General features: G+C 48.5%; 1 protein-coding gene across 1 annotated transcript in view; it reads right to left on the bottom strand.

Annotated features, from left to right (window-relative positions):
* agrn (agrin) overlaps positions 1-25,066 on the bottom strand; it is a 258,671-nt gene extending 233,605 nt beyond the window's left edge. The window contains exons 1-2 of the mRNA XM_076026536.1: positions 24,780-25,066; positions 22,756-23,017 (exon numbers count right to left, since the gene is read on the bottom strand). Of these exons, the coding sequence (XP_075882651.1) occupies positions 22,756-23,017; positions 24,780-24,983 (466 nt within the window). The 5' untranslated portion in view covers positions 24,984-25,066. The remainder of the gene's footprint in view (positions 1-22,755; positions 23,018-24,779) is intronic.
* Positions 25,067-26,146: the final 1,080 nt, after the last annotated feature.

The following is a 26,146-nucleotide window of genomic DNA, read 5'->3' as shown; positions in this document are numbered from 1 at the left end:
GTTTTATCTCGACCCAGTTCTGTTGATTCCTGCCTTAAAAGTCCGACATGGTTTCCCTTTCTTCCAGCTTGCAGACGCTGTAAATGACATCTTGGGCGCGCTAATGGTTTTTACATACTCTCTAACACACACACACACACACACACACACACACACACACATATATATATATATATATATATATATATATCTACATAAATATAAGCCTCTCTGCCACATGATCAGAAACACATGGCAGGTCTTCATGGGAAGCCGCGGCCGCTGGAGATGCAATCTAAACAGCTGTCTGTGCAGCGCAGCGCCGCGGCTCTAATACAATAAAGGCGGCTCAAATGAAAAAGCAACAACGCGACAGGTGCTACTCGGCCGCTTTCATTAGCTGGAAATACAACATTTCCTTTCGCCGGGCTGCTCCGGAGGGGATTCCGTCGAGTGGAACCATATGTTTAAAGAGTCTGGTTCCTATTAGAAGCATCGCGGCGGCTGCCAGCCTGCGCCGCGCTCTCTGGTTTACGGCGCTTGTTTCCATCTGCAGCGCTGAGGGCAACCAGGGGACTAAATATATCCACCGCTGCCCTCAGCCCACTGTGGCCACCCGGCTCGTGGCTCAATCCCTGTCAAAACCTCATCCCCTACTTCTTCTTCTTCTTCTTCTCCCTCTCAATTATTTTCCACTTTGTACAATCTGGATGCGCAGACATGCTGTCCAAAAAAGCAGAGCGTGGATGGGGAGGAGCTGAGGGTTCAGCCACAGCCATGGTAACCGCCGTGTAAAAGGTGGGAGTGGCTTCGGTTCAGACAGGGAACATCACAGGGACCAGGCAGAAGATACCTGATGTACTTCAAACTCTGTGGACCATGAACATGTGATAAAGAGCTTTTCTGATTCAAGTTTTTTCTTTCTTATTTTCCTTCCTACTGAGAGATATGGAGATGTATTTCATTTCCCACCAAAAAGATAAAAAAGAAAAGACCCGACTTAGATTTTATGAGTCGTCGCAGTGATGGATGGCAGCCACGCTGCATAAAGAGCTGCTTGTTGTGGAGGAGCATCTTTAATAAAGTGGCTGTAATGTTTTACAGCCGGCGGCGAGGGAGGATTCATTCCGCCGTTTAGCGTTCCCGCCGCGACGACTTTGGGAAAGCGCGCAGGAACTTTTGTCGGCAGGCGCCGCTTTTTTTCCCCGAGCACAACTTCACACGGGGGGGCATCACTGCGCCGCGTCACAACACAGGATGTCGACGGCGGAAATTAGAAGGAAGAAATCTGCATCCATCTGCTGTTCTTCTCATCATCATCATCATCATCATCATCATCATCATCCAGACTTCATAACCTCAACGCGTTGTATCGTCCCCCTGCCAGAGATAAAACGGAGGGACTTTAAGGACGTCCTCTCTTCTTTTTAATTCCCATCTGGAATGAAAAAAGGCTGCAAATCACCAGCGGCTGTAAACACGGAGGGAGGCAGCGGCGCCGTTCGAGCAGGAAGAGTTCAAACACGTCATCGCAAAACGCGCACTTTGTCACAACAAACACCAGTTTGGGGAGCCGAGAGTTCATCAAGCTTTGCAGTGTCTGGCTTTTTTTTTTTCTGTTTTTTTTTTCAGGATGAACTTCCTGTTGCGCTTCCATCTTCTTCCATTTTGCTGCATCCAGCCTCCTAATTCTGAATTCTATTTCTAGCTGTGTTATTATTGAGGGAGGACTTTGATTTGACAAGAGAACCAAGACCAGGCCCGGGGGGGGCGGGGCTGTGAGGTCTTTGAGGGATTTTTTTTGTCTTTTGTTGGACAGGACGGGTTGTGTTTGCAGGCTTGTAATGCTGTGAGTACAACTCTACCGTCTGGGCTGCGGTCCAGGCGGGTAGCGGTGGCGGTGGTGGCGGCGGTACAGCAGCAGCGGCGGCGAGATGCCTCGGCTTAAACCTGAGCCCTGCAGCTGCTGGTTACAGCGCTGGGGCCGAGCCCGAGGAAAGCCAACAGTGATCTCCTGCCGCTGCCACCCAGAAACGTCAAGTCAGTGAGGCTCGGATGAACGTGATCAGTACGGAGAGTCGGACTTTCTGCCTCGAGGTCGGGCTGAGGAACCAGGAGGATGATGATGATGATGATGATGATGATGATGAAGTCGCTCGGTGGGATCTGACAGCTTGGGACCCAAAAACCAAACTGTGCTCCCGTGGCATCTTTTAACAACTTCCTGTCACTTTCTACAGGCTGAGCCCTCTGAATTTCCACACAAGTCGCTGCTGGTGGATGTGGTTTCCTACCGGTTCTTGAGTTGCCCCCCCCGCACCCCCCAATGGAAAACTTCCCATGGATCTCGGGGATTTGAGGGAATGGGAGCGCGCTGGCTGAGTCGCTGAATGCCTGGGTGTGACCGACTGAGCCGTTCCTGCCGCCCGACAAGTGTTCTGCGTTCTGTTCTATTTATGTGATTATCTCAACGGCGAAAGCAGCCCCGCTAATAGCGTTGCCGACAAAACACGGGCTGGAAATAGCCGAGGTCCGAGCGGCGACAAAAGAAAAAGAAATTGCCCGATCGTGTCTGCGGTGAATTCTGGACCTTTCGCCAGTCCCTCAAAAAACCCGTCGAGGAATAAAAAGAAAAGAATCAGACTACTCAAAGGCTGCATTTTTGTAGCCGTTGGAGCATCCACGTGCTTTTGAGCCGTATGACACAGTGAAATACGATTTGACGGACGACGCGGCGGCTGATTAAAGTCGGGAGTGTTTCGACTCGGACGCTGCAGCTCGTCGCAGCCCAGTGACTCGGCTGGGAGCATTTCTCAAACGCCTGTAAATCGTTAGCCAGCTTCTTTAATGAACACTCCCTCCACCCCTCCCCGACCTCCTCCTCCTCCTCCTCCTCCTCCATCTCATCTTCTCCCTCTCTCTCTGTCTCTCTCACCGCTTCTTATCTCCACTGCTTGAAGAATCCAAATTGAGCAAACACTGAGTCATCACACCTGCGTTTCCGACTTCCAATCGTACCAGCTTATCGCGCTGGTCAGCAGTCGAAAAGAAAACGGAGCTTCTTGCCGCTGTTTGGACGAACGGCGGTGACACGCGGAGTGGGAGCGGCCTGTGACCTACAGCCAGCATCAACCAGAATCAGATGTCATTTTGAAATGGGTCAAATCAACTCCCAAAAAAGTGGGACATTCCAGGAAATACACTGTATCAGTGGGCTGACTGACTTGAGCGGACACAAAACGTTTCTCTTGTGTGGCTGGACTACAAACATTAAGAGAAGCTAAACGACCCAACTGAGTTTCCATTATCTTTCCAACTGCTCAAAAATTAAATCTAAAAAAAAAAGGGGGATGGAATTTCCTGAATTAAAAACAAAAACAAACTTGAATATTGCAGAAAAGTTTTGACGCTGTCAAGAGGTGGTTTTCCAGACGTGCGTTGCCAAAAAATGCAAATCACAAAAGTAACGAAAACAGATTTTGAGCACTTTTGTCATGTGACCTCACCCTCTAACGTCATAGGACGCTGTTCTTTTCCTTGTTACAGGAAAAAAAAAGGAAAACTTTTGGAAAACAGTTGATTATGAACGTCCAGCTACCTGAAAGTAACTCGCCAGAAGAGTTGTTTTTTTATGAGAATTGTGAAAACTTGCAAAACAGCACTTAATGAAATTGTTAAAACATCTAAATTGTCAAAGAAAATGGATGTATTCTGTGGACAACCTGCAATGGCAGCCTGATTGCGGTCTACAGTGTTCACGTGAAATTATCGCATCAACGTTGCGACGTCAACGTTCATAAAAACGAATAAAACTGGACCAAATCCAAGTAAGCTAACACAATAGGCTGTGGTGTTTTGTCAAGGCTAACACGGTGCCAGATGCTTGTGACACCTGCAATAATTGTGTCTTTTGGAGGATTCAGTCTGAACAGCAGTTAAACATTGACGCCTCACGTTGGCACTTTCACTTCAACCTCGCCGTGCCCCAGTTTACAAAGCCAGCCTCATGAATAATAGTTTTCCGTGTGTGGCGCTGAAGAAATTAGCCCAACTGCTAAGTGCCCCTGACCTCATTCAGGTCTGAAATCATCATCATCTGCCTGAGGGAGACTTAGTGAAGGATACGTCAAGACATCACTGGCTGATCTTACATACAATCGTAGGGCTCAACAGGATGAATTAACAACCAACTGGACTCTGGATGAGAATCTGTCAACTCTCCAAGACGTTAGCATGCAACACTGGGAAAAAAAGGGGAAAAAAGGGGAAAAAAAGCAAAAATGTATTTTCCCTTTTTTTCCTTCCGGATAGGCTGTCCTGATGTTTCTGTTCTCACACTCCCTCGCAGACGCACATATCCTCCCCTTTGTTGCTAGGAAAACACCTGTGTCAACAACACTGGTTTTAGCCAAGATCTCCGCATTACAGGTAGCAATTTAGCGATCATCGCGCTTCCTCAATTATCTTTTCCAGTGGTACGTTCAAAGAACTGCACGTTCCGAGGAATTTGAAGACTTGAATAGGAGGGTGAAAAAAACATGCAAATGGGGTACTCATTTAATTTTAGCCATCTTGCATTCTTGTTTCCTCAAGAAATCTGCCAATTTCTTTATTTTTCATTCAGTAAAGCTGGCATGGTAACATTGCTGGTTGATGACAGAAAATTGTCAGTCTGCAAAAACTTTTGTCCTGATGATACTTGATTGTAATAATAATAATAATAATTAATTTTCTTTATATTGCACTTTACATTAAGAAATCTCAAAGTGCTAAATTAATTGCACTTCTATTTGTTGTCTGCATTTATAACTAAACACTCACCCAAAACTACAATTAAATACATCCAGGGAACCTGCTATAGGTTTCTATAATGTGTGTATAACTTGAAATGACAAGATGAATACCATGTTTCGGTATTCGAACAAAGGTCTGACCAGAACCGGGGCAAGCGCTTGCAGCACCCAGAGTTAAGGATACACTGTATTGTTGGAGGCTGCACCCGAACAAGGCCAGAGGTGCACTGACCTGTGACGACATACACACAAAACATGAATGGACGGAGGAATTTGAGAAATGTCCAAAAGTCAACACAGGGCCAAATACTTGACTAAGTAGCCTCCTCAGGTTCCATTGTTAACTTTGAGCTGTTACTTATTGCAGGGATGGAATCAAAGACGGCAGATTGCATGTCGGGACCTCAGGAGTCCGCAGGGAAGGTTTTTCGTTTTCGCAATTCATTGACGTTACGTGATGGGAGGAATAGTGTCCCTGCCGTTGGCACAGCGCCCCCTGCAGGTCTAGTCTTGAACTCTAAAACTGTTTGCACTTTCGCTATTATGAACATCTAAGTCAGTCCCTGTTAGCTCACTAACTACTTACAGCAGGCCAGTAGGGGGTGCTGTCTCGATGGTAGGAGTGCCATAAATAAATAAAACATTGAAGGCAAGTTGGAATAATAATAATAATAATAATAATAATAAATATTAATAATGTTGGTGACTAATAGGCCTCCCCAAGCATCATCCTTTCTTGCCTCCTGTTTGGGAAATCAAAAAAAGAAAATAAATAAGTAACAAAATTCCATCCAAGTACGATTTCAAAAGAGAAAAGTAGTGCTGCTTCTGCAAAATGGAAAGCACCTCGGCAGCGAGTCCATTACCGAGACTACCAGGAGCAAACTGCGTCAGCAACCAAAGTCATTGTCCAAAGCAAACAGTCACAGATGCGATTCATCATCAAGTGGCTGCATCTGTGAGTTTTGTCGATTGAAGTTTGGGGAAAAGTGCAAGAAGAAAACTAATTTTGGTTTGGAGTCACTGACAATCTCAAGTTTTCAAACGCTGCTCATTCACAATGCGAGTTGTCCTTGCCTCGCCAAAGCCGCCGTGGTTGTAACCGCGACCAAACCCCATGTTTTAGCCCCCTCTCCTCACACTTCCTACTCCCCCCGCCCCTTCTGTAAATTCTTCAGAGGTGAAGCTCGCAAGCAGATGGGTCAAACCCGTCCTCAGGTGATGGCGGCTCGCCAGCAGCTCTCTTCTGTTCTCCCGGGGGCCCGTCCTCTGCCTCTGCATCCCTTGCTCCCCTTTCCCTCACTGGGGCCCCTCTCACTCACTCTCTCCCTCTCACTCGCTCAGTCCCGGCACAATCAAGTGGCCCCGTCAGCAACGGGCATTTTCATTACCTAAGTGCCAATTCCTTGGCAACCGAGCAGGTACTAGAGCGATAACCGCGGGCTGTCAGCTGAATGCTAATGAGCAGCCAGGCTCCCACACACACACCCCTGGTACGTTTATTGCAGTCATGTTAACCATCAGTATGGATAACTGGTGCAAGCGCCAGTTGCAGCCGACTGCTGATGATCTGCGGGCGGAGACAATCTTCCCTGATTGGTTTTGATCCAGGGACCCATCGATTTATCTGCGCAGGCCTCATTCCGTGCACACCATCGGTGTTTTAAAAAAGTGTCACAAAGTCGTGATGCATGCTAGCCAGCTAGCACTTGACAAACCTCTAGAAAAGACAATCAGTGGCCTCGAGAAAACCCAGAAAAAGGAAGGTTGTTGTTGCTCGATGCTTTGATGACATGACCAACATGGCATCCTATGTTAGAATCAAAGAAGTTGTGGTACTTTGAAATACTGCACTGGACTATAAAGTTAGTAAAAATCATCTCAATGGAGATTGACAGCTATTTGGACAATTGTGATAGATGAAAACTAGAATAGTTCTGGTGTTTCTTAACAGATTGGTAATTGGTAATTGGTGGCAGAAAGAAGCAAAAGTCAAACCAAAGTGACTATGTGTGCACACAAACTGTCAAAGGGAGTTTTCTGAAAAAAAACTTCTCTTTGGTGATATGTTACGCAAAAAGAAACTCTATCAACATTGGGACAAAGTCAAAATTGTATAAATAAAGCAACAAAAAAAAGACAGACATGGTATGTCTCTGGAATAATCAGGTTACTTTGTTTCCACTTGGAGTCTCATAACCCAATTCCTCAGCCATTCCTAATTCCTAATGCCGCCGCGACCTTGTGTTCTGTCTCCGTCCCGTCCGGGAGAAACGGCCGCCATCAGCCGAGCTGGGGAAGTTTGGGCAACTTTGAGAAAAGAAGCCACAGCGTTTTATAGAGGCTGAATCGATACATCTAAGTAGGTCGCTTAAATAGATTCAAAGTCTCTCTGGGCTGCTGCCAGCCGGCTCTGAGAGACCAGCGTCTCTCCCTCTCTCTCTCTCTCTCTCTCTTTAGGTCTGTTCGCTCGTCCCATAAACGTCCCTGTAAGTTGATTAGGCCTGATTGATTGCGGCGACTTAGAATTCCTGGCGCAACAGGAGTTTTCAAATGCGTTGGTGTATACAATGAGAAGAGAAAAGAAGGTGCATTAGGGTTGGAAGGGTTTTCTTTTAATGGTTTAAAATTCATCGTGGCGTCTCTGTCTTTGGAAGATACTTGCAACTGGGTGTTTTGGGGTTTTTCAAAAAGAGAGAGAGAGAGAGAGAGAGAGAGAGAGAGACTGAGCACAGCAGATACAACTTGATTAGGATTTGGTTCAAATAAAGAAAAGAAGAACTTTGCAAACTTCAAACAAGAGGTACCCAAAGTGTTGAAATTAACAGATTAGCAAATTGATGTATTTTTTTCAATAAATGTATTAAAAACACACACACACAAACACACACACAGAATGCGGTCGCTCTCAACATAGAGGAGAAGCACCCTCTCAGAAGACCCTTCCCCCAGGCAAAGAAGCACGGAGGGAAATGGCGGTCGTCAGGTAAAATGACCCTTAATGCCTGCTGAATGGGGCGGCTAACTTTACGCGGTCCAGGTCATTAGGAAGACAAAAGGGCCGGTCAAACAAGAAGGAGGACCCCCCCACACACACACACACACCCTCAGTGTCGCCCCTCCCCCCACTGTGTCGGAGAAGGAGACCAAATGTGGCCTCATGATTCTCCCTCGCACCCTTCACGGCGTGTGTGTGTGAGGGAGCAGGAACAGGACGGGACGCTCCCAAGTTGGAAAGGAATGAGTGTCGGATGAAAGTGGAACGGAAAAAAAGTCAAGTGGGATGATTGCTTCTTGGCACGGCGCTGGGCCGAGGCCATCCGACGAGCTGTCTGCCGGACGCGTGTTGGCGAAACCTAAATAAAAGACATCCTCCAAACATCGGCTGCCTTGCGGGCGGGGCCGACGAACACGACATCCCGTCGATGCCGTCGAGCCTCGCCGATAATGTTTGCTGATTGCAGAGCGGGCCGTAAGCAGAGAGAGAGAGTCTGAGATGAATCAGGCAGGCAGACTGCAGAGCAACAGGCAGCAAAAGTCACACGGAGCTGCCAGACAGACAGACCGAGAGAGAGAGAGAGAGTGGGCGAGCAAGCAAGGCCAAGGCTGGGAAGGAAGAGCGAGTCCCTGGAGGTTTGCCGCTACAGTAACAGCCTCTTCCTCCAAGGGACTTTGGTCAAGAATGTCGACGGTGAGCGCTAAACTGCGCAAAGCTAAGCCAAGCTAAGCTAACCAGGAAGCGTCTATTTTCGCTACTCCAAGTGGAGGCAAACTGCAACCAGCCATGCCTCTTTATTGCACCTCCCGATCAAAACTCGTAAGAATGTGGTGGATCCCAGCGACTTTTCACTTAGTTTCGTAAAAAAAAGAAAGAAAAAATAGTTGGCCAATTATATAAATATGCGGCAGAACGGAAGCAGCAGGTCATTATTCATGAGGGTCAAAGACACTGGCACCGCAGTTCAATCAGCCCACTAACACACAACACAGACTGCAAAATAATGCTGCATTTAAGAAAAAAAAAAGAGAGAGACAGAAACGAATTCCTCTCCAGCGATGCCTTTGTGTATATTTACACAAAACAAGAGCGGCGGCATCATTACGCTGTCGGAGGATCAGCCCCGCTGCGTAATTTCAGGGGCAAAGCGCTGCTTCCTAAACAATGAAATAACATCACAATGACGGTAATAAACCCCCGTTTGCTGCTCTGCTGGCGGCTGGCCACGCCCACGGTGCTGAGGGTGGGCGGCGGGGAAAACAACAAAAACTCGAGCCGTCTTTATAGTTTGAGAGCTTTTCCAGTCTCCAAGGATCTTGGTAAAGAAAAAAGAAAGAAAAAAAGAGGGCCATCGTTGGCTGTTCAAGGGCCCAGACTGACTTCATCAGTATTCTGTCAGCCTATCCTTTATTTCTGTTGCTTTCTACACTTTTTTTAAAAAAAGTGTGAGCTAAAAGACATTTCAAGAAATAAGCTCATCACGATGTCACAAAGGGCACCGGTACCTCTCCTAGGTTAGTGACCACACCTAGAGCCAGGTGTTGGCTCTGCCTTCTTCCTTTTGTTCCCCTTTAAACATACGGAAGGTCCATCAGTGCATCAGTTTTAGTTGGAGGTTGTAAACAGAGGGAAGTTTTTTTTTGTTTGTTTTTTTGGACATGATGTGAAAAGCCCAAGAAGAAGGGCTAGCATATGGCACTTTTAATGGGTTGCTGTTATTTTTGCACTGACCTGATTGTATTTGAAAAAAATATATTATAGATCAAAGTTAAACGTTAAAAAAAAAAGAGAAATTAGAAATGGGTGATTTTCAGTAGAAAGTCTGCTTCCGAGAGAATCACGACGCAACACTTCCTTAAAAACCCAAAGTCACGGCTAACCCACCTCCCCCCCTCTCTCTTTTTTGCCGCCACCGCCGCTGTGCGCCTGTCACATCCGGGGTCGGGTTACCCTGCCACGCAGGCCGACAATGGGAGGGAAGGCGGAACAAAGACAGCCGAGCGGCTCGGGGGCCTGGCAGCGACTCCTGAAAGGGCCACTTCACACAGAGAGCAATAATTTCACCTCATTCGGAACAAAATCCCCGTGAATAATCTGCCGACATGAGAGCCCGTCTCCCCGGACCAGGGAGGGCCCGGGTGTAGAGAGCTCAGCCGAGCAGGTCCGTCTGACCGCAGACCTTCTGACCACCTTCTGCAAGGTGAAGCAGCACCTGCCGGGACCTGGGAAGCAGCTTTTGTGCGCTCAGGAAAATGTTGTCACCTTTGGCAAACAACAAACTTGCCTAAAAAAAGTCCCATATTGCACCAGTTTTCCAGCCTTTAATTCTCCTCCCAGGCTGATGTGGCAAGAATGATTTTCCTCCAAAACTCCACAGAGCTCCAAAGAACAACGCAATTAACGCTCTGTTTACAACCTCCTGCTAACACCCTAGGATGCGTTGGACCGGTTAAAAGTTTTTGAAGGAGGAAAAAGATATACAAGGCGGCCATGAGGGACATCCCAAAGGTGGAAAAACAGCTTTGTTCTAGCAAATTTTCAGTTTCTGAGGCCCTAAATGTTCATTTTTTATATATAATTACAGGACCTTTAAACAAGCCTGAATATTTTTCTCAGGACCTTGTAGCAGCACCGGGTGTATAATCCAAATAAGGCGCATTTTGCATGATATGGGGCTTGAAGTTGTTGCTCCGAGGCCATGTGAAGTCATCTGGGGAGGGTGTGGGGGAGGATCAACTTTTTACAAGCTCTATTTTTCCAAGGATTACCCAGTGTGCTTGGAGCAAATGAGCAAAACAGAACCTCAAAAGGGCTCAAAAAGGTTGAGAGCAGGTAAGTGCGGCCCAGTCTGGAGCTTTGTCAGGCAACAGGTGGCTGGGAGGGGGACGCTTTCAAAACACAACAAGTCCACAACAAAGGCCGCACCCCCCACCAGGAGGCGCGGCCTTTGTCGACACACATCTGAAGGCAGTGGCTCTGCCGGCGGCCTTTTGGGGATGTGGGAGAAGTTTTGTACAGTTTGGCCCAGAAGTTTGGCCTCTGATGGGGGAAAAAAGAAAAAGAGAAATAAAAGAAAGAAACTTTCTTCTCGGCACATTTCAATGGCTGCTAATTCAGCCGACCACAGGCGGCGGATAGGAGTGAAATTAAAAAGGTTTCACTCACTCTGCTCCGGTGCCTGAGAGAAAAAACACTGCCTCTCTTCTCCATGCTCATTCAGGGCTGTTCTCAAAAGGCAGAAAAAAATCAAATGAATGAATAAATAAGCCTCCGATACAGAGCTGGGCACAATATAGAGACACTGACGGCGGCCGTACTCGACTGCGCACACATCCCGACGGAGGAGATGACTTTTTTTTGGGAATAAACCCTAGACTTCACTGCCGTTGTTGTGCAGGAGAGATCCTTTATTTCGAAAGATGCAGGCATTATCTTGGCGCTAATGACAGCAAACAATCAAAGCAGAAATGTTCCTGGGCAACTGATTGAGTCTTGGACGATTAGAGTAAAAGAATCTCTGCTAATGCGGAGCAATGCAGTTAAAGAAAATCCTCAACAGTTCAGTTGTTTTTATTTACACCTGGGGAAACATCCCAGAGTCTCTTCCAGAATATTTAGCCGACTGACATCTCACGAGCATTTGGCGATTTCTTAACCAGCTGCTTTAAACCTTCATCTGAATGCAGCGATCTCACGACTCTCGGGCCAAAAGCAGGCGGCGCGGCGGACGATCCCGCGGCACCATTTAAAGGGGCTGCGAGGTGATAATCTGCTTCGCTCTTTATTGCCTTTTTGGCTCCTCGGCCTCAATAAAGTTCAGCGACTCCCAAGTGTTTGTGTCAGTTGCAGCTGGCCGCAGTCCAGTAGGCCGAAAACTCACTGTCGGGAAATGTAATTACAGCCGTCCAATGTGTTTTTTCTTTCCCTCTCTCTTTCTTTTTACCTGCTTCATCTACCTAATCCATGCTTCAAACAACACTGTAGTAACACTGTAATAACACTGTCATAAACATCATGCAACGTATCGGGACTAATTTCTGCAAAGCTGTTTCCAGACAGGCATTAGGTCACTTTTAAAGTGATTGGTTATTCAGGCTGTCGTGCTTGGACCTGTTTAGATGTTGTCAGCGAGGTGGGCGGGGTCTCGGCATCCTCACCATCCTCTTCTGTACGGCAAACAGCAATTAATGGGGCCCCGTCGCTTTAGGTTTGTCAAGTCTGCCGGTGCTTAAAATTGGTTCGGGGGCTGGGGGTAGAGGTGGGGGAGAGGGGCAGCTGCATCTCCATCTGCCAGCAGCCGGAGTCATCTAAGAGACGAGTGATGCCGAGTGCAGCTTGTGTGAACCGATGGGACCGCCGTGGGTCGCCCGGTACTGGAATATCCATTTAAAACCCACAGGAAAACTTCCCCCTTAGCTTAGCTTAGCTTGAATATATGGGCACACGCATGTGTATTATCTGTGTGAGTTCATTATCGGCAGGGCTTTGCCGTCTGGCCCTCAGGGGCCACTGACGATAGTGGAGAAACTGAGCTAAGACTGCTCCCTGGGAGGCTCCCTCTTCATCCTTTATGCCCCCGCTTTTCTCTCGTGTGGGGACACCGTCTTCCTAAATACACAGTCAGGGAAGGGAAGGAAGGGAAGAGGAGGAGGGCGCTGGCAGAGGGAGAGGAGGCAGAGCGGAGGACAAGAAAGAGGACTCGGGGGGTTCAAGGAGGGGAAATGAGAGGCGAGTGGAGAGAGAAATCGCCTCTCAACTCCGCTCATTGTTTCCATGTAAATTGGGGCTGATCAAGATTCCGCCGGCATCGTGAGCAGCCGCTTCAATCTGCGCAGCCTGAGCGGAACCGGGGAGGACCGAGATGAGAGACAGCAGTGTGTTTTAAACAAGTGACACACACACATGCACAGACACACACATAAGCGGCTGAGCAAAAAGAGAAAAAAATAGGCGCACACACACACACAAAGAGACAAAGAAAAGACATTCGGCTGGAGTGGCTGCAACAAACGCTCCCACTCCAGGGCCAATAAAGATGGAGGGTGGACGTACTTCAGGGGCCGCACGCACGTACATGTGAACCTCCCGATGCAGCAAGTAGGTTCAGCTCAGAATCTGAGACGAGCGCTTCGCTACGAGAAGGATGCATGCCTGCGGTGGAGACACTGTCTCAGGAGATGATGGAATTTGGAAAAGAATGCAGGATTGTGACTGATCCTCACTCTGGGAGGGGTGGTTGGAGGGCAGTGGAGGGGTGGGGGGAGGGTGTCAACGGCCTCTTGGAGCGCTGTGAACAAGTCTGACCCTCATTTCACCCTCCACCGCCGTTTAACGCTCACTCTGGCCCGAGGTGAGGCCTAACCCGGCCCTGTCGCCTTTCACTTTATCCCTCGTTTACCTGGAATGGGATCGGATGGGGTGGGTGCTGATTGGACGGTCCTGTACCAGCCTGTCAGGTGACTGAAGTAGGTGTAAAGGCGAGCCAACAGCACTGAAGCTAAAAGCTAATTAAGGCCAAGCGTGGGGGAAACACTTCTCTGATCTAGATGATTAGAAGAACACTTTAAATGGGCCTCTGAAAAAGAAAAACAACAAACACGCGCGCACGCACGCGCATGCATGCACACACACGCGCATCCACACAAAGCATTCATCCAGACGTTATTCAAGTCCAGGCTCATGCAAAAGACTCGTCTCAACTTCGTCTTCTGGAGCCGTTTCAGATATTTCTCTATTTTCATCTGAGTGAAGCAAAAGCAAATATTTGCACTCAGCCAACAACAGATAATTCTGAAGGCTGAACTCGCTGCTGTGATGCAGAAGCTGTTGACCTAATACGGATGTTAGGGTATTGTTTTTCTTAAAAAGGGTGAGATGATTAAATGGCCATTGACCCTAAACTAGCAAATGATCCCAACTCCAAACAGCAGAGATGAACCTTTCTCATGGGTCTGGAGAAAATAGTTTAGCAGGAAGACCTTTAGAAAGTCTCAGAGAGCTCATCGATTGGCTGTCTTACAGAACAACCTGGAGTATGAAAAGTCCCTTTTGTTGGTTGAAGTGAGACACAACCAGACAACTATCATCCTAACTATCTGTTTGTGATTGAATCTGCCGCTAGCAGCCGAAGAGGAAAAACATCAGGCCCTTGTGAGAACAGGCGAAAGCAGCTCTTCCTAAAGAGCAAGTTGCGAGCTATCTCCCACACTTTTCCCCTGGCAGTCAGTCCGAGCAGGCCAGGCCGCTCCGCCTCTTGAAGGTGTTAGCAGAGCGCAAACTCTCCCGACATCCGCCGCCTCCATCTGGCTCGCCGCTCGTACTTTTCTCCCTGAGAGGCCTCTCGTGTGTCAGTCAAAAGATATGGTATTCCAGGGAATACCTCTCTCTACACACTCAGCGGGAGTAGGAGAAAATCAAAAAACATCATTGAGCGAAAAGATAGATCCTGAAACTGCTCTTTAATATACATATACGTTTATACACGTGCACACACACACAATTGTCGCCTCGAGGATCAGTGATTCATCAAAACGGTTGGAACATGAGATCACAGCATCTCAGGCGACTCGGAGTGGCCACGATCCAGGGTTCCGCCCCCGGCAACCGCCTCCACCTCTGACAGAAGACGCAGCTTCGGGCTGAGCCCCTCGGCGCCGCCAACACACATGCCTGCAGGATGACGCCGGAAGGCGCCTCGCGGTAAAACGCTGCAAGTCTGATTTGCTTTTGTTTGCAAGTGCGGCGGCGATGGTGGCGCCACGCAGTGCAGTTGCAGAGGAGGCAACCGTATCTTAATGATCTCTGATAATCAAATTTATCTTCTGCCAGGGCGACTTGAAGGAGACACCAACAGTGTGGAAACGCCAACAGTTTTTGTGCACGCATGCACATGCGCACACATACTTTTATTATTCTCATTTTTTTTTGGCTCCTTCACTTATTCAGGTGACTTAGAACAGCAGATTTTTACAGGTTTTAAACTAGCACTTAGCTTGTTTAAGACACATATAGTCAATCATCTGCATCCCTTTACAGTTGCTGTGTTACACTCCCCAAATTTCACCACCAATATTGTTCGTCATTCTGCCAGCACCGCTGATTTCCACCACTTATTTTGGCTGTAGCGAAGCGACCGCAGCAACACCTTGTACGTGGAAGCTACTTCCTGGTTCTGAGACAGGCAGGCAGTTGATGGTTGGCAACCAACCACAGGTCTAACCACCGCAACGTCCCCCGCTCCCCACAACCCCGACTCCGCGCCTCCCGAGGACCATCAATTTTCCCTGTGCGCTTATTAGTACAAGGCAGCGGGACTTTAGTCTAACATTACTTTGGGGACTGCGGCTTGTTGACAGCAATAACAGTGTAATGGTCGAGTCACTTACAGTGTGACTTGGTGTGTGCATACGTGTGCATGTGTGTGCGTGTGTGTGTGTGTGTGTGTGTGTGTGTGTGTGTGTGTGTACGCAGACACATTGGCTCAAGTCAGTGAGACATCCTCTGCCAGATATCTCTGTTTGTCTCTGAAAGCCGTCACGTCCTTGTCATTGTTGGCTAAAGCAACAACGAGCGCTGGCGGCAGAGTAACCCCCCGCCACACACCTCCTCCGCCTCCCCCTCCAACCCGGCCTGACAAATCTGTCAGCCTGAAGGGCGAACACAGAGCAGGAGAGAGGGAGCGAAAGAGAGAGGGGAAAATTCCAAAGAGGGTTCTCTGTGTCTCGGGAGGGTTGGAGCTTCGCCTTGTCAAAAGGATTGTTGAATCCTGTCGCCGCGGCCGCGATCAGTATCAGACTTTATCAATGACGGCAGCCTGCGGCCAGTTTTGCTATAAAATCAATGCTGGGGAAATTGTCCTCATTGTGCGCGTCCACTGTTTCGCTCGCCCTGCAATACCACGGATACCCAGACACCTGGATCGAGGAACCACCCCCGGCCGAGCAGAGATAAAGAGCGGGCTTCAACCGTCTGAGCTTGTGTCTTTTGTTACAGAGAAAAAAACAATCTAGAAAGAAATAGCTGCAGCAAAGAAATGCAGTCATAAAAAAATAGAATGGGGCAAAAAAAAAAAGAAAGGAAGAAGAGTAAACCAGGAAGTCACAGGCCAGTGCGCACAGGACATCATTTAGACTGTTTCAGCACGGTGCTGCTCTGTCTGAGGGGAAGAAAAGCTCATTCCGCAGCAGCACTTTGTGACAGAAGCGCCTGCGGGGCCAAAGAAAAACGCAGCCCTTTCTCAATACATTTCCCATACATTATATTTAGTCCTTCCACTCTTGGGACACAGGGGTTGAGGGGCTGTGCACAGCTCTGGACACACAACAGGGAAACACTACATCTCTTATTTACAGTTTCACACTTGTACTTGCACTTTGGACAGATTTTCTGTTGTTTTTTAACCCCTTAGGGCTGAATGGGTATCTTCAACTTATTGCGACTTGTCTCCCCATCGGCTCAATTTGCTTCTTTCACAGTCAGTGGTGCTGCTGCTTCTCGCAGAGACGGAGATTCAGGTCAGAGGCCACTGTGCGCAGAGGTGCACCTGGTTGTCGGGACCGTTGTGACGGCTTTACGGGGGCCATGGGATTCCAGCCTAATTACAGGTAGAGCTGGAAGCACCGCAATGCGGAGGGTAAGCGCTGTAAGGGGAGCCAGGAAAATGGCCCGGGTGAAATAAGTCATCTTTTTAGTCAAAGGTTAAAAGTAAAAGGGGTAAAAAGGCTGCAGAGTGCTGACTCGGCAACTGTCACGCATCAACCCATCTGCCGCAAAAGGTGCTGGGGGGGTTGGCGGGGCAGGAGGGGAAAACAACAGCAGGAAGCCAGAATAAAAACTGCTGGCAAGGGACATAGACGAGCACAAACAGGAGCAGAGAGACACTTCTGGGTAAAACATGAACATTTCGAGGTAGACGGATAATGATCAACAACCCCCCAAATAAGGAAATGTGAAGGACCAAGATCCTCTCGAAGGGAAGTGGCATTCACCTTGGGTTCAGCATGACGTCCCAGTGACGGAAAGACTGTGGCGAAATAAAAGGAAGCCAGTGAGACTGGGAAGTTGTCTGAGGGGCAAAACACACACAGGATCCTGAAACATCAAAACGTCCTCCTCCCTTCACTTCCTGCACAACACTGAGTAACACTGGCGGTGCTGAGGACAGGCTGGGCTAAATAAGCAGGAACAATGACTCGTCATAAAGACAAAAGGTAAGACGGAGGTGATTAGGACTTCAAAATCCTCCAAACGAACCCAATACAATGGCTTTGAGGGACATTTTAAGAAATTACTCTCAGCCAGGTCCTGTGGAACCAGGAGAAATATTAGTTCTGCTGAGATTTAATTTAGCAGCGTATCCTTTTGTAAAAGAGGTTTTTAAAGAAACAGACAATACTGTCGTTACCAGGCAGCAGCTCGGCCAAATATTTGGCGGTATCACAGACACCAAACAAGGAAACGTTTGGATGATCCGACCTCGCTGGGTTGCACCCAGTGTGACGACATTCCGAGAATCAAACCAACGTGGTCCTGAATCCAAGCGACACCACTGGGATGGATTGCTGCAGCTGCTTTCTCTCTGGTGCAGCCCAACAAAAATCCTCTCCGGCACCTGATGCTATTTGCCGTGTTGACACCCCTTTCCCCTACCCCCCCAATCCCCAATCCCCAACTCCACTTCAGAAATGCAGTCTCAGGGCAAGAATTTTGTCACTGATCCAAATTCCCCAGAGGGAGCCCAGATCTCACGCAGACCGCTGCCCTGAGCTCTTTATGTCCGAGATAGAAGATGGATGTTTTCGGGTCACTGTGCATCAGGCCAGTTCCACTTTTCTCTTCCTGCTCTCTGGAAAAAAAAAAAAACTTAACAGGCTGCCCCAAAGTGAATCGGCTCAAAACACAATTCGTGAACCAGAATTTTTGCAATTAAATCACAAGCATGTTTTACTTTTATTGTGTTTTGGCAATCCGGTTCTTCACAGGCAGCATTTTTCTAACCCAAAATTAAACCAACCCCGCATTTGTCCACTGACAGGAAAGTCATGATTAAGTGGTTCAGAGGAAATTGCAGCGCAACGAGCAAACGGCAAACAAAAAACAACAAGGGTGAGAAAAACTGTCACTTAGAGGGAACAGCAGATGAGGACACATTCAATTTTTCCCCAGCGCATCTGAATCTACACATCTCAGCAAAGTGGCAGGCACGCCGCTACATGTCGGCGTCTCCCGCGTCCAATCGATAGCATCTCTGATTGTTATCAGCCAGACGGCGATATTCTCCCTGTCCAGGCCGAGATCTCAGCTAAGGTGAACGGATCGCAGCTAACTGCTCCCTTCCTCCTTCTGCTCTCTTCCATCTTTCATGGCTTTTTAATTTAACAGTCCTTTATTGCGATGCCAAGCGAGGCTCTGTGCGCCCCTCTCTGTCTCCTTTTTTTTAATTAAAAGAAAATCTGAAATGCGTAGTAACTCTCCGGAGACTCCAGGGCTCGCTGGCAAACAGGAACGCCGGCCTTGTTCCTCTCTTTGAGCCGCCCTCTGTTGCCGACTTCATCAAAGCCCGCCATCAAGCTTTCCCTCTTTGCCTAATTTCGTCGCTCGGACATACGCCCCGCCCCTCGGTTTACCGCAGCCTCGCCAAAAGCCGCGCTGCCGCGGAAGGACTCTGTGGCAGCAGGCGAGTGAATGAACTCTCGCTATTTGACCAGGGACTATAATCCATTCAAGGACCCTGAGAAAAAAAAAAAGCCCCAATCCTCAAAGTCAGTCTTCTTGACTTCCCATGACTCCCGGCGGCGGGACAAAAGGCTGCTTGTGCAGACACGGCCTGTGGAAAGACCCCAGCGCTTTAGTTCAGTCACCTGGCTGCGGCTGCACAGCATTCTCACAGACTTCCCAGGGCCTGATTAAGATCAACTCCATCTGCTATTTCGTACTTTGAAAAAAAGAAAAAAAAGAACCTGTGGTAGCGACATGGCAATAAAGTGGATCTCCCACTGCAGTGCTGACGCTCTAATCTTCCTGAGGAATGTCTTGCTAAGATTGAGACGTGAGCAGGTGGACGCCGGGTGTGAAATGCAGAGCAGAAAAACGGATGCAAGATTTTATACCCAGAGTGTTTTGCAGCCAGGGCCGAAAAACTTGCATAGAGCAAAGGCAGCCTCTCTCTGGAAGAGGTCATCTCGACTGTATGTAAGATAGAATTAGCAGCCTGCAGGGGTAGCACGCCTTCAAAGCATCATCCGAGTAGCCGCAGTGAATCACTCGGTCCACAATCTCTCGTGACTGACAGTAAAAAACGCCCCTTCTCAACACCGTTGTGAGTTTCTTAACAACGCGATGGTGCGTCACTACGCCTGACCTTTTGTTGACCGATTTGTAATCTGTTTAGTTCTGAGGCCGCGGGGGGGACACAACTTGTGAGAAAATTACCAAATAGGAATTGTGTGATATCAAAGTCACATGAATGAGAGGTTACAAAAAAAAAAAAAAAAAAGATGGTTACAAAATTCTTGCCTTGCCTCTGTCAGGGAAGATATTATGATGGACTAACTAAGCAAATTATATCTCTTTTCTCGATGTGACTCTGATTGCCCCGGGGCCACAATGGCATACCTTCAACATTACGTGGGTATATTACAGGTGTTGACTCACTGATCAAACGTAGATAAGAAACCTAGCATGTGCTTCTTGGTACATTTGGACTACAGTAGTAGTTGCAGGAAACAAAGATTACTCGACCAGATCAATGACATCTGTATACCGATTTCCTAAAAGCCTGCAAGACAACCTCACCTGTGCCCTCCCCCCACCAATACCCTACCCCCGTCCTCCACCCTGCCTCCCACCACCGTCCCTTATTATCTCTGTTCATAACTCAAAGGTGATGAGGTAGCCAGGTAGGACTTTGCGCAGGTCGGGAATTCCAAGGAGTTCTGGGCCCACACCTTGTACAAATAGTGGAGGAGAAGAGGGCTGAGGTCACGGCTCATTCACTAGAGGAGCTCGGGAGGAGGTGAGCGCTAACAGTGGTCCCACATCCCACTCTAACAGGCATTCCACAGGTCCGCCCCTTCGCCTATCATTAGAAAAGACCACCTGCTGGCAAATAAGGACCCCCATCACGCTCCCCAGCGGGTCCGGCGAGTACCGTCGTCAACCAGCAAGCCTCCACTGTACACGGACAGATCATGGAGAATCAAAGCTATGCTGAGCTGTAAAATGCCGCTCATTAACATCCCGCAAGGACTTTTGACTGTGAGAGCAGTGAAGCACGTCGGCTACACTCTGCTGCACCTCCTCCTTTAAATAGATACACACAAAAAAGGAGACAAAGAAGAGATCTTTGATGCGGCTGTTGCATGACTGGGCGCTCACTTGTAGCTTTTTTCTAGTCTACAACAAATGGAGCCTCAGGAAATAAAAAGAAAGGGGAAGGAGAAAAATAAATCAAGGCAAAAGAAAATAAAGTATTTTGTTGATCTTTTCTTCATGGGGGCCTGGAGGAAAAGACTTTGAGATCAAGTCGTTAGGAGCCAAAAACAAAGGCGGCCGATGAAGAGTGCGAGGCAGATAAGATCTGCCCCAACACTCAACACATCTCCATCAAGAAGCTTCCTCTCCTTCCAAAAAACCCCAACAAATCCATCTTGTCACTTGGCAGGAATTGCAACACTGTTTGAAGAAGAAAAAAAAGAAGCAGAGGAAGAAGAGGCAGCCGGGATTTGCTTGGCTGTCGGGAAAATTTGACAGCGCAGAATGTGTTACAGTACAAGTTAAACAGTGACTTTTATGGCCCGTGAAACGAGCACGAACCCATGTGAGCCTTCACCTTTCAGGGAAGATTCCTCTCCAGGACTGTATTTACATAATAACTGCGGCCTTTCAGCCATGCGATCAAAGATTTCAGTGGGATATAGTAACGACTCAAACTAAGTAACCAACTGACAGTAAAAAAGGACACCAATCACAGGAGTAGGAAGAGTGTGAAAATCTCTCTTTCCTCACTCGACATTACCCCCAACAGGAGTCAACAAAAAACATAACACGTCTCATTTTCCACGTCGGAACATGTGCAAGACTTGCACAGTGGCTCCCCACGGCCCCTTTCTTTGCGTTCTCTCCCCGTCACTCGTCATACTTCACTTCATGCCTTTGTCTTTCCCCGTATTGCCCCGGTGGGACGGGGCTCACACAAAGCCCTTTTCTCTTCCACCTCGCAGGGCCTTCCCACCTCGCTCACTGCCAGGCATTCCTGAGTCTATCCTAGCTATCGAAAATGTCAAGAATGAGGGGAGAGCGGGAGAGGGTGCGAGGAGCGCGCCGGCAGGTAGAGTCTTGCCCAGCTGCTCCCGCGTCCCAAAGCCTCTGCAGGTAATACCTGAATACCAGAGATCGTTTGGCCTCTTACGATGGAAGCACAGTGGTCCAAACTTCTGTACCCTCCATCAGGTGGAGACATGGCATCTAGAAATTTGATGGCATGGTCGTACCTGGGACTTATTGAGCCATCAATGCCAGAGGGGTGGGCGGTTCAGACCTTTCTTAAAAAACAAAAGTTCCTCTCTCCCTTGAAAGTCAAACTTTAACTTTTTACCCGACGACTCTCTAAAGTATTTTCTTCCACATTATTCCCTCATTGTAAAGCAATATGAGAAAACCAGGTTATGTGAAGTAACCCTTCTTCAAATGCAAAGCACTGAAAGGAGAAAAAAAAAAGAATTGGGAGGGGTGGCGGGGGGGGCACATTCTGGACATTTTGCCAGAGCCAAGAAACTCCTTTCCCCACGACGGGAGTCCAAGGGGAAGAAAAGGAGGCTGAATGAAAAGGTTAGCAGTGCAGTGTTTCGTGCCTGGACAGACAAACAGAGGGAGTTTTATGTCGCTGCCAAATGCAACTTAGCACTGCAAACAAGCTTCATCCACTGGAACATCCCTGCCACCCAGCACCATTTGCAAGGAATATAGACCCCTGCATATGTTAAAACGGCGCTGGGCAGCGTGAGCCGCACGCTGATTCATTTCCAAGCCCTGATGCTCTGAGTGTCGGGGATTTAAACTTTGAACGGCGGCCAACATTGTCAAGCACCAGTAAAAGTTAAACAGCAGCAGGCTCCGCCGTTCAGACGCATGAGGGCACAGGTTGCCACAGCCTTGCAGTCACGGCAAATGCAGAGATTTATTAGTCATGGCTGCGTGCTTCGTCTCAGGAGAGTCTCACAAATGACTCTTCAACCAAAAAAAAAATAAAAAAAAATAGAGACTTGGAAGGAGTCAAAATATTTAATTAACTCTTCCATGGGCCACAGCTCGGCCACTTGTTCGGACAAAATACACTTGAAGCTCATCACTGACTCCGACTTCTTCCTCTGCATTGCAAAGCTTTCGCAGGGTTTGAATAGTCCGTCCACCACGTGCTTCTGCCGGCGCTGGTGCAGAGTGAGTGTGTATTTCTTTTTAACAATAGAGTTTGGAGGGGTGGGGAGAAGAACCTGTGCCTCACGTGTAAAGCCGCTGTCGCCTTCTACAGTTCCGGCATTGTTGACTATGTGCATGTAAGTCGCGCCAGGCTGCAAGGGGGACTCGTCCCTAAATCACTCCGGCTGCGTCCATGAGGTGACACACACACACACACACACACACACACACACACACACACACACACACACACACACACACACACACACACACACACACACAGCGGCTACTCCAGGAAAGACGGGCACAGCTATACCATAGCTCACATATCCCATTTTGATGGATTTCCGGTAAACTTTGACACGCTGAGCCTGAGGCCGTGTAACGTCAGCCGGCACGCCAAATCCTTCCTGCTTCAAGGGACTTTTGACAAACCACGGCACACAATCCGCAGTGAGCCGCACAACGCTATAGCGCGGCTCTGAATTACGTTACCTAAACTGCCTTTAGAGACTTTATAGCCCCCCTCCACGCCTCTCCCACTCCTGCTGTTTAGTTTCCACCGCTTACCTTCCACGCAGTGCTCCACGTCCTCCAGGTTACGCAGCGTAATCCTCATCAGGCTCGAGTTCAGCATCAGCTCGTTCTTGTGCTCCGGTCCCATGGACTGCAGCGCCGGATTGAGGAAGAATATGCGGGTGTCTCCTGTGGCCACCTGGTTGTCGCAGATGCCGGGGTTGCCGAAGCCGCCGATCATCACTTTGTTGCCGCCGTCCAGGAGGATTTCGCGGTTGACGCTGGACTTGCCTTTCAAGTAGCGCCACACGCGGACCTTTTGTCGCAGGGACAAGAATAGAGGGAGTGTTTTTTATGTCATGAAGAAAAGGTTATGCACTGAATTACATTAGCCAAAGTCGTGCAGGCTGAGTTAAGGCAAGTGCACTGGTTTTCTAGTTAATTGCCTTAACTCAACCTGCAAGGCTATGACGACGTGGACGTGAACCTGAGAACCTTCACAATTTTCCAGAACATTCTCCCTTACCTGCACCTACTGCCATCACACTGACTGTTGGTCTACAACATAACTAACAAAGGCCCTGTTTACACAAAGACGGCAATTTTTGAAACTGATCATTTTGGGGAACACGTCCTAAAAAAAAACGTGTTTACACAAAGCCGTTTTTACACGCAATTACACAGAGACGCTGGAAACGCTGCAGTACTTTATTAGCTTATAAACGCATGGACGAAATGAGAAAACAGTTTTCAGAGAAACCTGTCTTCGTGTAAACGGAGCCTGAACCTCTTGCGTTTCTGCACGACATGTGTGATTCTGAGACAGTAGTTCCCAAACTCCAGCTCCAAAGACAACACAGAGTAATAATAATAAGCAGTGAATCACAGTAGGTGCACCAAAGGGCCGCTTCTGTCGGGGGAAATGAACGCACGCTAGCAGCCTCGACTCATCTCGGCAACTTGTGGTGCCGGCGGTTTGCGTTTCCAGGACGGCGAGCCTCTAATCTGCTCCCGCTTGCTCGCCGAGAAACAGGAAGCGTGCTTGGGAGACGAGCATGCGAAAGAGTCGAGCTGACCAAACGCAACCTGTTTATTTTGACGGATTACAGAGTGGCCTGCCGCAAGTAGTCCCTCGCGGTCTATAAGTTAGTTGCACAACCAGAAGGCCCAGAAAGGGGGCGGATGTCTGCCTACGGACTGGAAAATGTGTTTTTTTATTTATGGAGCAGCTGATGTTTTGTTTTTGTTTTGTTTTGTTTCGTTTTCTTCTCCCCCGCCCTAGTGATTTATTAATCCCAGACCTGAAGCACTTTAGGTTTGTCAATCAGAAGCCCTGCGTGCATATCTTTACTGCTTTCAGACACACCTTTAACAGCGCCTTTTCTGCACTACTTAAAAACAAAGACACATTATTATAACAATCTTATGGGCATATAAACTGCAAGATCACTTAAGTAGTTTTTTTGTGAGTTTTTTTTTTTTTTGCTAAAGTGTTTCGTGGCACTTCCCTGTGGCAGAAAAAATCTAGAGTTCATACGCTGGCAGCTCGAGCTTTGGCATTTTCAGCATGTGAAAGTTAATCAATAGGACCTGAAGTGAAGGAACAGCTGCAGCGAGTCTGGGGTGATTGCGCGGCATCCCCTGCAGTGATGTAACTGGTAAGAAGAGGGTGGATACAGAGAGATCGTGGTAATTCTGCGCGAGAGAAGACGAGTCCTTAGCGGTGGACCCGCCACTATTGTTCAGGACGGGTGAGTTTGTCACATGTTGCTGTCAAGGCAAGTCACAGATACCCCGCGGAGTTGGGACGCGCTCACATTTCTGTCTCGAGGGGAGATGAAAACGAATGAAATGTTAATATGACTTTTCCCTCGTAGGTGAACGCACGACTGTGCTGGTTTCCGACTTTTATTTGGCGGAGGAAAAGCAGGTGGATTTGCCCCCCCTCTCTCAGGCAACGCGCTCCGGATACTCGATCGCTCCCAAAAATGAGAAGGAAACGGAGGGGAGTAGAAGAAAAAGAAGCCCACAAAAGCATAAACAAACAAACAAACAAACAGACAAACAAAATCACTCACCTTGCAAGAGTAGGTGTTGTGCACCGGGTCCATGTTGATGATTTCGTCCACGGTGCCGGTCAGCACGACGTTGGCTTCCTCTTCCCGGTCCTCCAAGTCCTTCTCCGGACATGTCGCGGCGCAGCGCTGCCCCAGAGCCACGAGCAGCACCGCGGCCAGCAGCAGTGCCGTCCGGCCGGGCCGGAGTGCGCGCTGGGAACCCATGGCCACCGCGCTGACACCAACAACCTCCGCACCGCACGCAATAAACTTTACTCTCTAAAAAAATAAATGAATTGGGAGACAATTTGGAGTTTTTAAGACGAGCGAACAAAAAACTACAAACTCGCGGCGGGGGCGGGGGGGGTGGGTGGGTTGAAGAGACTCCGTTTTCTGCCAACTTGCAGCAGCACCAGACTACCGGCGTCTCTCTCTCTCTCTCTCTCTCTCTCTCTCTCTCAGCAGAGCACTTCAGCTTCCCCGCATCTGCAGCCCGGGTTGAAGAAATCCCAGTGTGCCGCCACTGCCGCCGCCGGCTGGGAGAGCAGGAGGGAAGATTAGGAAGGAGGGAGGGAGGAGGAAAGAGGAAGGGATCTGCCTCTCCTCTCCTCTCTCTCACTACAGGAATGCAACTGCACTGCACTCTTCTTTGCACCCTCCTTCTCCACCACCACCCCCTTCACTTTCCTCTCTCTCTCTCTCTTGTCTTTCTCGCATGCGCGTGTGAGTGTGCGCGCGCGCTGGGGTGACGCTACAGGATTTGCATGCGATCTGAATTGCTGATCTCACAACTGAGGGTGAGGTGAAGTGGGCAAAGGGGGGTGTTAGCCTGAAAGGCGAGGGAGGGGGGGCGTTCCGATATGAAGTGGCTGTCCAACGTCGCCCCCAGTTGGGCAAACTGTGTCCCTGCCTCATCCCTGTCCCTCACTCATTCTCTCACTGGTGATGAGGGGGGCAGCAGGCAGGGGCCGTTTATGACTGAGATTTGTTCATTTAAGTTTTTTATTTATTAATTCATTCATTTATTTATTTATTGGGGGAGGGGAGGGCACAAATGAATCCCCTTGGTTTTGATCCCAACACAGCAGATGCAGCCTCCAGCTGATCCTGCAAGATGTGATAACAGGAACACACCAGTAATATGTCAATGACCACTGCTCACATAATGAAGTCTAGTCCGCGTATAATCGCTGTAAACTCTGTTAAAAACCAATCCAATAGCTCAAATCAACAAATTAACGGCATAGACGCCCTTCATGATTGAAGATTTGCCTCCTTTTTTTGTTTATTGTTGGAATCTCTCCCATTTCAATAGGTAAGTGCTGCCATATGTCCGCTGAGTCAGGGAGGTGGCTGCCGAAGAGACTAGACACTGTGTAAAATTTCCA

The sequence above is a fragment of the Nelusetta ayraudi genome, unplaced genomic scaffold, assembly GCF_046127955.1.
Source record: "Nelusetta ayraudi isolate G7.1 ecotype Tasmania unplaced genomic scaffold, CSIRO-AGI_Nayr_v1 ptg000019l, whole genome shotgun sequence".
In the NCBI taxonomy this organism is placed as follows: domain Eukaryota; kingdom Metazoa; phylum Chordata; class Actinopteri; order Tetraodontiformes; family Monacanthidae; genus Nelusetta; species Nelusetta ayraudi.
Note: the sequence above shows the minus strand (reverse complement) of the source record. Positions and strands in the feature narration are given on the sequence as shown.